Source organism: Pipistrellus kuhlii, unplaced genomic scaffold (genome assembly GCF_014108245.1).
Source record: "Pipistrellus kuhlii isolate mPipKuh1 unplaced genomic scaffold, mPipKuh1.p scaffold_m20_p_38, whole genome shotgun sequence".
NCBI classification, from domain to species: Eukaryota; Metazoa; Chordata; class Mammalia; order Chiroptera; family Vespertilionidae; genus Pipistrellus; species Pipistrellus kuhlii.
The window spans coordinates 725,712-739,179 of NW_023425538.1; the positions used below are offsets into that span (position 1 = coordinate 725,712).

At 54.5% G+C, this 13,468-nt stretch overlaps 2 protein-coding genes across 20 annotated transcripts in view; both read left to right on the plus strand.

The window, feature by feature from the left end:
* LOC118702294 (carcinoembryonic antigen-related cell adhesion molecule 1) overlaps nucleotides 1-13,468 on the plus strand; it is an 813,263-nt gene that overhangs the window by 585,424 nt on the left and 214,371 nt on the right. The window lies entirely within an intron of this gene.
* MEGF8 (multiple EGF like domains 8) overlaps nucleotides 1-13,468 on the plus strand; it is a 41,590-nt gene that overhangs the window by 9,412 nt on the left and 18,710 nt on the right. For all 4 annotated transcript variants that reach the window (XM_045570937.1, XM_045570936.1, XM_036408050.2 and 1 more), the window contains exons 7-23: nucleotides 204-349; nucleotides 470-592; nucleotides 3,611-3,765; nucleotides 4,059-4,178; nucleotides 4,552-4,696; nucleotides 4,768-4,931; nucleotides 6,568-6,768; nucleotides 7,140-7,340; nucleotides 7,754-7,990; nucleotides 8,762-8,880; nucleotides 8,968-9,099; nucleotides 9,190-9,303; nucleotides 9,775-10,023; nucleotides 10,510-10,709; nucleotides 11,038-11,248; nucleotides 11,341-11,590; nucleotides 12,094-12,226. In XM_045570937.1, the coding sequence (XP_045426893.1) occupies nucleotides 204-349; nucleotides 470-592; nucleotides 3,611-3,765; nucleotides 4,059-4,178; nucleotides 4,552-4,696; nucleotides 4,768-4,931; nucleotides 6,568-6,768; nucleotides 7,140-7,340; nucleotides 7,754-7,990; nucleotides 8,762-8,880; nucleotides 8,968-9,099; nucleotides 9,190-9,303; nucleotides 9,775-10,023; nucleotides 10,510-10,709; nucleotides 11,038-11,248; nucleotides 11,341-11,590; nucleotides 12,094-12,226 (2,900 nt within the window). The remainder of the gene's footprint in view (nucleotides 1-203; nucleotides 350-469; nucleotides 593-3,610; nucleotides 3,766-4,058; nucleotides 4,179-4,551; nucleotides 4,697-4,767; nucleotides 4,932-6,567; nucleotides 6,769-7,139; nucleotides 7,341-7,753; nucleotides 7,991-8,761; nucleotides 8,881-8,967; nucleotides 9,100-9,189; nucleotides 9,304-9,774; nucleotides 10,024-10,509; nucleotides 10,710-11,037; nucleotides 11,249-11,340; nucleotides 11,591-12,093; nucleotides 12,227-13,468) is intronic.

Consider the following 13,468-nt stretch of genomic DNA (forward strand, 5'->3'; position numbering starts at 1 on the left):
TGCTTGGTGTCCAGCTCTGGCTAGATTATGCAGGACCCAGATATAAGTCCAACCTGGGTTCTGCCAATAGGAGCTTCTAGTTCTGAGGGGACTTAAACCCATATACTGCCGGTCTCAACCCTGAGGGATTACATACCTTTAACAGCCCAGAGGCGGGACAGAGGCCTCTCCTGCCCTGAACCCTTCCTCTGCCTCCCTCACAGGTTCTCTGTGCGGGTGAACTCCACGGAGCTCTTCCATGTGGACCGGCGAGTGTGGACCACCCTGAAGGGCCGGGATGGGCTGCAGGGCCCACGGGAGCGAGCCTTCCACACGGCCAGTGTCCTGGGCAACTACATGGTGGTCTATGGTGAGGAGGCTTCCCGCCTGTCTACCTGCTGGGGTCCAAAGCAGCCCTGAGCTGAGGCTCCTTGCGCGGTGCCCCACCTCCCCCAGCCTTGCCAGCTGTGCCCCTTTCTTTCTTCCCCAGGAGGCAATGTGCACACCCATTACCAGGAGGAAAAGTGCTATGAGGATGGCATCTTCTTCTACCACCTGGGCTGCCATCAGTGGGTGTCAGGGGCTGAGCTTGCCCCGCCAGGAACCCCTGAGGGTGAGTGACCCCTCTGTTTCCTGAGGGGCTCCTGAAGGTCACACTTCCCCCCACAGTGAATCTGGGCTTTGGGCAAGAGCCACCTCGGTCCTTGTCGGGGTGAGCCAGATATGTTATTTGAGCCTGCTCAGGGGGCAAGCCTGCACTGCAGACAGGACCAGGGCATTGTTGTCATGGAGATGGGAGGCAGTTACAGCAGCATCAGACCTAGGTTCCAGTTCAGGTTTGCCAGTTTCCAGAGGGAAATGCCCGTGAAGAGGTAACTGTTCCAGGGTCACACAGTGGGCAAGGGCAAAACCAAGATGGCTGGCCCTAAAGAACTACCTGTACAAAAGCCATAATTAAAGAGGGTGGGAGAATCTTTCGAATGCTTTAGATCAGGTTCCTTCCTCACAAAGGGGCATATCGTTTCAGGGGACTACAGACTTCCTAGAGGCCTGTCTGTTCTCCCCACTCCGCTGAACAGAAGAGCAAGGACAGAGGAAGGGTGGGCACTGGGGAAAGGTCCTCAAGGAGCTTTGTGTAGCCATCAGGGGTAAAGCCTGGGCCTGACATTGAGATCTCCCACCCAGAATTCCTCTGCCTGTCCCTGTCCCTTTCCCTCTTTTAGGCTCCTTTACTGGGCAGGCGAGAATGTGAGGTTTTTGCAAGTCTCTTCCTCTTCTTTTTTTTAAATATATTTTTTTATTGATTTTTTACAGAGAGGAAGAGAGAGGGATAGAGAGTTAGAAACATCGATGAGAGAGAATCATCAATCAGCTGCCTCTTGCACACCCCTTACTGGGGATGTGCCCGCAATCAAGGTACATGCCCTTGACCGGAATCGAACTTGGGACCCTTGAGTCCGCAGGCCGATGCTCTATCCACTGAGCCAAACCGGTTTCAGCAAGTCTCTTCCTCTTCTGTAGTTTGTGATTTCCTGGACCAAGACCCAGGTGCTTACAGAGCATTCAGGTTCAGTAAGAGGGTGTGGGTCACCAATCACTAACCACTTACCTGTTGGTCAGGACTCTTGGTTGTGACAGAAATCTAACCCAACCAGCTTAAGCATAAAGGAGAATTTCTTGGCTAACCTGGGTGAAAACTCTTGCCAGCTTCAGGTTGGACTGGATCCAGGTGCTCACATAATGGCATTAGTCACTTCTATCTCCAATTCTTGGCTGAGTTTACTTCAGTCTCCAGCCAGCTTTCCTTTTGTAGATGGTCACCAGCAGCTCTTGGATGATATTTTACCCTTTTAAAATGCTCAGAGGTTACCCTGCCAGTGTGGCTAAGTTTGTTGAGTGTTTCCCATGCGCTGAGAAGTGAAGGGTTGATTCCCAGTCAGGGTATATGCCCAGGTTGCAGGCTAGATCCCCCAGTAGGGGGCATGCAGGAGGCAGCCGATCAATATTGCTTTCTCAACCATGCTTCTCTCCTGTTCCTTTCTAAAATAAATAAAAGCAAAAAAAAAAAAAAAAAAAAAAAAAAAAAATTCCCAGAGTGAAGAGAATGTTTCCCCCCCAAGAATTGTAGGAATTGGCTCAGTGGACAGAGCGTTGGTCTGTCGACTGAGAGGTCCCGGATTCGATTTCGGTCAAGGGCATGTACCTTGGTTGCGGCACATCCCCAGTAGAGGGTGTGCAGGAAGCAGCTGATCAATGTTTCTCTCTCATCGATGTTTCTAACTATCCCTCTCTCTTCCTCTCTGTAAAAAAAAAAAAAATCAATAAAATATATTAAAAAAAAGAAAAAAAGAATTGTAGGATTGAGTTCCATCCTGAACTAATCACTGACACTGACAAGCCTGGGCTAAAGCCCCACTTTTGCCTGAAGCAGGTTTGGCTTGACTTGAACCTTGTGGACTGGGAGGGGAGAAGGTTGTTTTCTGGGGGAAAACTGGAGGCTGTCACCACAAGAGAGGCCATTGCCAGGCAGATTCCCTAAAGGCAGAGAACACAGAATCGGAGAGACAGAGTTTATTGCCAAAGGCAACTCTGCTAGTCAGTAGTTGATCCATGATTTAAACCCAAGTAAAAGTTAGACCCAGGATTTGAACCCAAGTTTTCTTTTACTTTTTTATTTTTTATTTTTTATTTTTTATTTTTTAAATATATTTTATTGATTTTGTACAGAGAGGAAGGGAGAGAGATAGAGAGCTAGAAACATCGATGAGAGAGAGTCATCGATCAGCTGCCTACTGGGGATGTGCCCGCAACCAAGGTACATGCCCTTGACCGGAATCGAACCTGGGACCTTTCAGTCCCCAAGCCGACGCTCTATCCACTGAGCCAAACCGGTCTCAGCTATTTTTTATTTATTTATTTAAAAATATATTTTATTGATTTTTCACAGAGAGGAAGAGAGAGGGATAGAGCGTTAGAAACATCGATGAGAGAGAATCATCGATCAGCTGCCTTTTGCACACCCCCTACTGGAGATGTGCCCGCAACCAAGGTACATGCCCTTGACCGGAATCGAACCCGGGACCTTTCAGTCTGCAGGCCGACGCTCTATCCACTGAGCCAAACTGGTCCCGGCTCTTTTACTTTTTTAAAAATATATTTTTATTGATTTCAGAGAGGAAGGAAGAGGAAGAGAAAGATAGAAACATTAATGAATAGAGATAATAATTGATCGGCTGCCTCCTGCATGCCCTCTACTGGGGATCAAGTCAGCAACCCAGGCATGTGCCCTTGACAGGAATTGAATTGAGACTGTTTAGTCCGCAGGCTGACGCTCTGTCCACTGAGCCAAACCAGCCAGGGCGAACCCAAGTTTTCTGACCGTAGAGATCATACTCTATCTGAAAGGTGGCTTGTGTAGGGCACGGGAGGCCAGAGGAGAGAAAGGACTGGAGCTGGCGCAGGACCAGGCAGGCTGGGTGGGTTTCAGTGGGCAGGTCGTTAGAAGCAGGAGCTCGGAGACTGAGCTGAGGCTTATGGGAGCCAGGTGTAGCCCTCTGGGCAGGGGAGCCATGCCGGAGGGAGGGGGGTTGGGGATCCCATGTCCTTGGGGGGGGGGTCTGTATTCTTCTAGGCCGAGCAGCACCTCCCAGTGGACGGTATTCACATGTGGCGGCTGTGCTTGGTGGCAGCGTCCTGTTGGTGGCTGGTGGGTACAGTGGCCGGCCCCGTGGGGATTTGATGGCCTACAAGGTTCCCCCCTTTGTGTTCCAGGCGCCTGCCCCTGACGTGAGTATTGGGGTGATAGGGAGAGGGTGGCTGGGAGGCGGTGGCGTGATTCCCACAGATGAGAAAGTTGGAAGTCCTTGGGATACGTAGTGGGAGTCCCTAGGTCCATCAGAGGAGGGATGTTGGCTCCCAGGTTCGGGGGAGGAGGAATGGTTCCTGGCACTGGAAGAGGATTGGACTGGGATCCTCAAGGTGCCGAGAGGTCGGGGTTCCCCGGGATAATCAAAATGAGTGGGGATGTAGGAACAGGCCCCTGTCTGAGGAGCCCCTTCCTCCACCCCATCTCTCTGCAGTATCATTTGGACTATTGTTCCATGTACACGGACCACAGTGTCTGCTCTCGGGACCCGGAATGCAGTTGGTGTCAGGGGTCCTGCCAAGCCGCACTGCCTCCTGGGACCCCCTCGGGGGCTGTGAGTAGCTGTCCTCACTCCTCCTACTCCCCTTCCCACAGAGCCAGCCCTCAGTGTCTTCCTCTGTGAAACCAAGTGAAGAAGGACCCCCCCACACTCACACGGGAGACTTGTTTCACATCTAAAATCACCATCTCCCATTCCTGATTGCTGACCCCTAAACTTTGACCCTTTCCCCGGTCCTTTTGAACTTATCTGTACCCATATTCCCAGGCCCTGTCCTCTTCAACTTTCTCCATTCTATTGTAATTGGCTTTCAGTTCCCTTCTCCAATTTCCTGATCCATTCTACTCCAAAACTCCTCAATCCATAGCCCTTTCCGGATCTCATAAGCCCCGGTGAACAAGGACTCCTGTCTCCTCCTTTCCTGCAGTGTCTGGCTGCCAGCTGCCTGGGCCTGGGGCGCCTCCTGGCTGACTGCCAGGCCTGCCTGGCCTTCAGCAGCCCTGCAGCTCCTCCCCGGGGACCTGGTGCCCTGGGCTGGTGCGTGCACAATGAGAGCTGCCTCCCTCGGCCCGGTGAGTGACCTGTGGAAGTGTGGGAGGGGGCAGTGCTGCACCCCACACTGACCCTCCTCCTGTCCTTACAGAGCAGGCCCACTGCCGAGGAGAGCAGATCTCAGGCACCGTGGGCTGGTGGGGGCCTGCACCTGTCTTCGTCACATCCCTGGAGGCCTGCGTCACCCAGAGCTTCCTGCCTGGCCTGCACCTCCTCACCTTCCAACAGCCACCCAACGCCTCTCAGCCTGACAAGGTAGGGAGCTGGGGATGGAGTGTTGAAGGGCTGGTCCTGGGGTTTTTGTTTTCCAAATAGATCTTTACCACTTATATGTTTATATTCAAGGGTTTGATTTTCCTTAATAGTTAAAAACATTTAAGAAATTTTTTAAAATTATGGTATCCCTGGCCCATGTGACTAAGTGGGCTGAGCATTGTCCCATGCACCAACAGGCCCAGGTTGTGGGCTGCATCCCCATCAGCGTAGGTGCGGGAGACAGCTGATCAATGTTTCACTCTCACATCGTTTTTTTTTCTCTCTTCCTCTCTAAAACCAATAAAAACACATTTTAAAAAGCCTTGTTGGTGTGGCTCAATGGTAGAGCATTGACTTATGAACCAGGAGGTCATGATTTGATTCCAGCTAGGGCATAAATGTGACTTTTAATCATTTTTCTTTCTTGCACAAAAAGTAGTATATTATCCACACTCTACTAGCAAATCCTTTTTTTCTTAATACATCCCAACGATCTTTCCATTAGAGAACTTAGGAAACATTCTCATTATCTTTACAACTGCATAATATTCCATTTATTTCCTACACCTGGTACTGTTGTTTATTTAAACAGTCTCTCATAATGAACACTTGACCTATTCCATTCATTTGCAATTACAAAAACAAATACTTACCAAAAAATCATATCTGTCACTTGGAATGTTTTATCTGGAATCTTTTTATTTATTATTATTATCAATTATTATTATTATTTAATCCTCACCTGACGACATGCTGAGAGACAGAGAGAGAAAGAGATAGAGAGAGAGAGAGAGAGAGAGAGAGAGAGAGAGAGAAACAGAAATATTGATTGGTTGCCTTCCTTACATGCCCTGACTAGGAATTGAACCCATAACCTTTGGTTGAGCACAAGATGCTCAGCCAACTGATGCACACCAGCCAGGGCTGGAATCTTCTTTCTTATTTATTTATTTATTTATTTATTTATTTATTTTAAAGTATATTTTTATTGATTTCGAAGAGAGAGGGAGAGGGAGAGAGAGATAGAAACATTAATGATGAGAGAGAATCATTGATCTGCTGCCTCTTGCATGCCCCTTACTAGGGATGGAGCTTGCAACCTGGGCATGTGCCCCCAACCAGAATCAAACATGGGACCCTTTAGTCCACAGGCCGACACTCCATCCATGGAGTCAAATCAGTTAGGGCTGGAATCTCCTTTTAAAAAAATACACCTTGTGTACTTGTTGATTATGTAGCAGAGGATAAGCTACATTGAGATCCAGAGGTTCTGAGCACAGGGGCTTCTGTCCCCATGGAGTTGGGTGCGACACCCCCCAGGGTCACTAACCTGGGGTTTTCCATACTCTGTAGTTAAGGGATTTTATTTATTTATTTAGTCATCTAGACTCCTGAGGGCTTAGGTGGAAAGGTGGGGAATTGGGGAAGAGGATGTTGTTCGTTCTCTGAGTTGGCATCCTGACTCTTAGTTACCCCTGGTGAGCAGCCTCCCCTGCGCTGGCCTCAGTCTCATTCCATGGAATTGGGAAGGAGGTTGAGTTGCCTGATCCTTTCTGGCTCTGATGTGGCCTGAGAGGTGTGGGGACTGTGGGCCACGCAAAGAGGCACTCATTCATGCCCTTCCCCGCTGGCACAGGTCTTGATTGTCCGCAGCACAACCATCACCCTGACACCCAGCCCAGAGACCGACGTATCACTGGTCTATCGTGGCTTCATCCACCCACTGCTTCCGGGAGGGCCCGGCGGGCCAGGGGCTGAGGACGTGGCTGTGTGGGCCCGGGCCCAGCGCCTACACGTCCTGGCCCGGATGGCCCGTGGCCCTGACCCAGAGAGCATGGTGAGGGCACCTGGGACACTCAGAGGGTTGTTTGTGGTCCATACGGGGAGGGGATGTGTGGTGCAGGGAAGACTGGGGAGGAGATGCGTCCTTAGTGGAGAGAGGGCCACGGGGTGTTCAATTGTGAACAGAGTTTGGGAAATTTTGAAGAGGGTGGGGAAGGTCTGTCTTACCAAGTCAGATTCCCCTGAGGAGGAGGAGGGTCCCTGGTGCATTTGGAGGCACATGGAGGTTCTCGGGATCTAAGGAACCCTGAGGCACTCCTCTTTCCAGGAAGAGGTGGCTGCGAGGTGGGTTTGAAGCTCCCAGAGGTTTCAGAGATGGAGGCTGTGGCAAGTCCTGAGGCCCTGTCTGTCCTCTCCCTACTGCAGGAGGAAGTGGGGCGCTGGGTGGCGCAGCAGGAGAAAGAGATAAGGCGGCTACAGCGCCCAGGATCTGCTCGTCTCTTCCCATTGCCTGGCCGGGGCCACAAATATGCGGTGGAGATCCGGGGCCAGCTCAATGGCTCGGCAGGCCCTGGGCACAGCGAGCTCACACTGCTGTGGGACCGGACTGGTGTGCCAGGTGGCAGTGTGAGTACCCAGACCCAGACGCCTGGTCCTCTGGGATTTCTGAACCCCAGACCACAGACCTTGGCTTTTGAACTCTGGACTCACCTTGCACCCTCCAGACTCCACTCCCTGACACCCAGACTCTGACCTGACTTGATATTCTGACCCCTGCCCACATCTGTACCTCTTCCCTGACCCCACTGCCCCTGACTCTGCCCTCCATATTTTTACTTCTAATCTCTAGAATGTTTCAAATACTGATCCTCTTTTGTCTGCTAATGGCCCAGATTCTGACTTTGTACATGCCTGACTTCTCAATATTGTCTCTGGACACTTAAGTCTTTAGCTCCAAACTCGGATCCCTACTTCAAACCTTGACTCCTGACCCTCAAGTTGGAGCATGGGCCCCTGACTTCCTATGCCTCCTCCGCCAGGAGATCTCCTTCTTCTTCCTGGAACCCTACCGCTCCACGGCCTGCGCCTCCTACTCCTCCTGCCTGGGCTGCCTGGCGGACCAGGGCTGCGGCTGGTGCCTGGCCAGCTCCACCTGCCACCTGCGCCAGAGTGGGGCTCACTGCACGGACGGTGGGGCCCGCGGGTCCTTGCTGGTGCTGGTGCCTGCCCTCTGCCCGCTCTGTGAGGAGCATCGTGACTGCCACGCCTGTACCCAGGTTCCTGCCAGGCCCCTGAGGGGGCAGTTTCAAGTGGGAGGCATCCAAAGCTGGGGGCTGGGGAAGAGGTGCCCCCAGGGCTGACATGGGCAGCCAAGGGTCCCTGTGGTGGCAGTATGGGGCCATAGCTGGGGCTGTTGTCTTTGATCTGTAGATAAGAGTCAGGTGGGGGGCAGAGGAGAGGGACTGGAGAGGGGGCTCCTGGCAGTCAGGACTTTAGGGGCCAGAAAACCCCACGGGTCGCCTCTTCTCTAGAGGGGCATTTATCGGCTTGGGCGGCAGAGTCCAGGATAGGCCTTCAGGCCTGTGACTTCCAATGGTTCAGACCGTGGTTTCCCTGGAGGGTCGTTCCTGGGGAATGGCAAGGGAGCCACAGGGTTCCAGTCTTGCATCCCTCACTCAGCCAAGTGGAAAGAGTACCTTTCTGTCCCCACCCACTGTCACCCGGGGTCAACAGGGGTCCCAGAAGTGCATAGGATCAGTCAGTGAGGTCAGGGGTGAGGGTGGCCCTTTTCCTACCTCTGGATCCCAAGGATTGCATTCGCCCCCCACTTGACCTTCCAAGGGATTCTTGTGCCCAAAATGCGAGAGGGTGCTGGGCAGGCAGACGCCATGGATGCTGCTGGCTGAAGGGGAAAGTGTGGAGAGGCAGGCAGTGGGAGAGGGTAGGGGGCTTGGAGGGTGGTTTTAGGGGTGGGTCGGTGAGGGAAGCAGGGCACTGGGAGCCCAAGGGAGAGGGCTAAGCTGGGCTCTTACCTCTCCAACCCCCAGGACCCCTACTGTGAGTGGCATCAGAGCACCAACCGCAAAGGGGACGCAGCATGCAGCCGGCGAGGCCGGGGTCAGGGTGCCCTGAAGAGCCCAGAGGCGTGTCCCCCGCTCTGCAGCCAGTGAGCCCCTCGGCGCCCAGGGTGCAGGTGTGGGGAGTGTGTACACACCAGCCATGGCGTGACCCAATCCTCACTCCTCACCCCCAGGCGCCTGACCTGTGACGACTGCTTGGCCAACTCAAGCCAGTGCGCCTGGTGCCAGTCCACCCACACCTGCTTTCTGTTTGCTGCCTACTTGGCCCGGTACCCGTATGGGGGCTGCCGAGGCTGGGATGACAGGTGCGGTCAGGGTGGGCAGCTGGGCTCATGGGAGGTTGGAGAGGTGGAGGTGGCTGGGCTCTGACACCCCTCACCCCTGCCGCCCTGCAGTGTGCACTCGGAGCCCCGGTGCCGGAGCTGTGACCGCTTCCAGACCTGCCACGAGTGTCTACAGAGCCATGAGTGTGGCTGGTGCGGCAATGAGGACAACCCCACACTGGGGCGGTGAGCCCTGGGCGGGGGGGCAGGTGGATGGGCAGGATGGGGTGGGCAGCTGTCCACGGCCCTAATTCTAATGGCTGCCCTGTTTCTCTGCCTCTCTGTCTTTTCCTTACCACCGTCTCTGTTTTTCTCCCTCCCCACTTCTCTTAGTTTTTCTCTCTTCTCCCTCTTCACTCTGTCCCTGCTTCTGGGACTTGTTTTCTCTCATTGTCCTTCCCTCCTTCTTCTTGACTTGTTTCTGTCTCTCCTTTCACCGTGTCCCTGTCTCTATCTCGCTTCTGTCTTTCACCATCGTTTTTGTTTGACTACTCTTGCTTTCCCTCTGTTGCTTCCATTTCTCCTTTCTCTCTATATATATTTATACTTCTCTCTCTATCTCTGATTGGCTTTCTCTCTCCTTGTAACTATTTCCATCTCTTGTTTTTTTATCATCTCCTCCCACTCCACCACCTTCTTCAATCTCCCACCCTCCAGGTGCCTCCAGGGGGACTTCTCAGGGCCCCTTGGTGGGGGTAACTGCTCCCTGTGGGTGGGGGAGGGCCTGGGGCTGTCCGTGGCCCTCCCTGCCCGCTGGGCGTATGCCCGCTGTCCTGACGTGGATGAGTGTCGCCTGGGCCTGGCACGGTGCCACCTGCGGGCTTCCTGCCTGAACACGCCCCTCAGCTACGAGTGTCACTGCCAGCGCGGTTACCAGGGTGATGGCATCACATACTGCAATCGCACGTGAGTGGGGCATGGTTTCCATGGAGATGCTGCCCCAGGGCAGGGGTGTGTGGAGATGGGAGGAGGAAGTGATCCTGGTGCTGGAATCCCTCATGTGGAACCAGCATCCCAGGGAGCCTCAGGTTTTTACCTTGCAGACTAGGTCCTCATTAGAGTGGCAGCGTCCCCAGTGTAACACTACTTACTGTGAGGCAGGTCACCCATGTACTAGTAGTTCTCAGAGTTGCCATGGAGATGGAGGAGAACCAAGTTGAAAAGGGGTTTTCATAGAGAACAGATCACTAGTAGTGATGTGTGGTTACTATAGAGACAGGAGTTCCCATGTGATGGGGTTACCTTGGAGACACGTAGTGTAGGACCAATGGAATGGGCAGTAGCTTGTGATGGTGCTGCTCTGGAGATGATGGGGTGGAATGGGATGGCAGGGATGCCTTGGGCACTCTGGGCCTGCCCAGCCCTTCCCCCACCCCTGCCTCGGCCCCTCAGGTGCCTGGAGGACTGTGGCCATGGTGTGTGCAGTGGACCCCCTGACTTCACCTGCGTGTGTGACCTGGGCTGGACATCGGACCTGCCCCCGCCCACGCCTGCCCCAGGGCCCCCCGGTCCCCGCTGCTCCAGAGACTGTGGCTGCAACTTCCACAGCCATTGCCGAAAGCGGGGGCCTGGCTTCTGTGATGAGTGCCAGGGTGAGCTGCCCTTCTCCCAGACACCCCCAGACTGGCCTCCAGGGAGCCTCCTCGGGATTCTAGTTTTCTTTTCTCTGTGTGGGCCTCAGTGTCCCCTCACCGGCTCGGGGTCCTCCTGCCCACTGCCTGCTCCTGACCCCTGACCTGCTTCAGTGGCACTCATCTCATTGGTGGGGCCTTAGTCCTCACTCCGAGGACTTGCTATTCCTCCAAGTCTGGGCCTAGATGACCCTCCTTTGAAGCAGCCTGAGGTCAGGGATCAGGTGAGCCAGTTGGCAGGCTCCTTCCACCCTTGTCCCTGACTGTCCTGCCTGCGGGGTCTCTACAGACTGGACCTGGGGGGAGCACTGCGAACGGTGCCGGCCCGGCAGCTTTGGCAACGCCACGGGCTCAGGCGGCTGCCGGCCCTGTCAGTGCAACGGGCACGGGGACCCACGTCGCGGCCACTGCGACAACCTCAGCGGGCTCTGCTTCTGCCAGGACCACACCGAAGGTGCCCACTGCCAGCTCTGCATCCCTGGCTACTATGGGGACCCCCGGTGAGTCAGGGGCCGGGCAGGGGGGGTAGGGGTGAGGGGCATGTGGGATGAGGCAGGACTGGTCTGACACTGGCTCTTCTCCATCTCCCCAGGGCTGGTGGCTCCTGCTTCCGGGAGTGTGGGGGCCGCGCCCTCCTCACCAACGTGTCCTCAGTGGCACTGGGCTCACGCCGGGTTGGGGGGCTGCTGCCTCCAGGTGGCGGGGCAGTGAGAGCCGGGCCAGGCCTTTCATATTGTGTGTGGGTTGTCTCGGCCACTGAGGTGCTACAGCCCTGTGCTCCTGGGACCCTCTGTCCCCCGCTCACCCTCACCTTCTCCCCCGACAGCAGCACCCCCTGCACGGTGAGCTCTGAGGGCACTAGGGTTCAGACCTATGACTTCCCCACCCAGTTGGACTCCTTAGGCCCTGACCCCCATCACCCCACTTTTTTAAATCTTTCCAACCCCAAACTTTAGTCCTTCAACCCCCAGCTCACAGACCTTCCCATTTACCAGATCACCTCTTGTTTCCTGGACTCCAAGTCTCCAACCCCCAGATCCTCAAACTGCCTTCCTCAGTACAGCATGGCAAATATGTGCTGTGTGCTAGCTCTCACAGCTGGTGGTGGCCTCCAGGAGCTGTGTGGTGAGAAAGAGGCACCAGGTGAAAGTATCTGATTGATCAGCCATGTCTGCTGTCAACACAGGAGGGGAATAGTGATCTCAATGCCACAGTTTCACAGTCTGCCCAGTATGCTCAAACAGCCCACTTCCCTGTGTCAGATTGTCTCTCCTCCTCCCAGACCCCAAGTATTCCCCTTTCTCATCCTCCTCATCTTCTAATCCTCACCTCTGCACCCCTCCAGCTGAGCTACGTGCTGGCCTTTGACGGCTTCCCACGCTTCCTGGACACTGGTGTTGTGCAGTCGGACAGGAGCCTCATTGCTGCCTTCTGCGGCCAGCGGCGGGACAGGCCCCTCACTGTGCAGGCCCTATCCGGTATGGGGACTAGGGAGGTGGGGCCTCTGTACTGGGCTGTGTATCTCTTGCTCCCCTGCATCTTGCTGACCAAGGTGGACTTAAGGCCCAGCCGATCCTGCCACTGACTTGCTGGGTGAGGCAAGTGTCTTGCTGTGGGTCTCCATGTCTTCAGCTGAGAGGCAAACCGAGTATTGCTGGGCTGCCTCCGGAGAGAAGGGCCAAGCGGATGTGTCTTTGGGCACACAGAGGGCTGGTGTGAGGGCCCTGAGCATCTCAGCCTCGATTCTCTACCAGGGCTGATGGTGTCCTGGGGGCATGTGGCTGGTGGGCATGTGTGGGGGTGCCACTGGTATCTCACGGGTAGAATCCAGAGGTGCTGCTCTATCCTACAATCACAGGACAGCCTCACACCCAGGCCTCCTCAGCAGGGCTGAGGGAAGCCCAGCTCAGGCTGATGGAAATGCACTATTTGTTACCCCTGGCAGTTAAGGGCCCAAGTCTGGAAATGCTTTCTTTCATACTGCAAATCAGAGGGGCTCCAAGGCTGGGAGAGAGGCAGAGTTGTACTGGCAACCTAGACTCCTCACAGCGAGCAAAGGACTGAGGGGCCCCTCGTTTCGTTTCATCCACCAAGTATTTACGGAGCACTGCAGTGAGCCGGGCCTGAGCTAGAGGCGAAGGGTGCAGCAGTGAACAAGGGCACAGCGCTGCCTTCATGGTTCACTGTGTGTGCGTGTGTGTGCATGTGCGTGTGCGTGTGTGTGTGTGCGTGTAGGACATCAAAGTTCACTCAGAATAGCGAGGGACGGTAGGAAGTGGAAGAGAGTGCCTGGCCTGTCTGGGAGTCTTTGGAGAGTTTCTGTGCGGTGGTGAAGCCTCATCTGAGGCCTGAAGGGGGCGGTGTGGGTAAGGGGGACTCCTCAGGGGAGGATTAGCAGGTGCCTAGGCCCTGAGAAGCAGGAGCAGGGGAAGGCTATGACGTCAGAGGGCCTGCAGGGCCTTTTTTTTTTTTTTTTTTCCAATATAACTTGGACTCATTTTTTACATATCATTAATTCCGGTCTCCCCTGCCCCCCCCTCCCCCCTCCGCCCCCCAAATCTTTTTAAGGAGATTTGATTGTACAAAAGAACAATAGGGAGTTGTGGAAGGTTTGGAGCTTGCGAGTGACAGGTTCAGGTTCATGTTTTTAAGGATCACGTGGGATGACTGAAGGGCAGCATGTAGGTGAGCCAGGAGAGCTAGTTGAGGGTGGTGTTGGT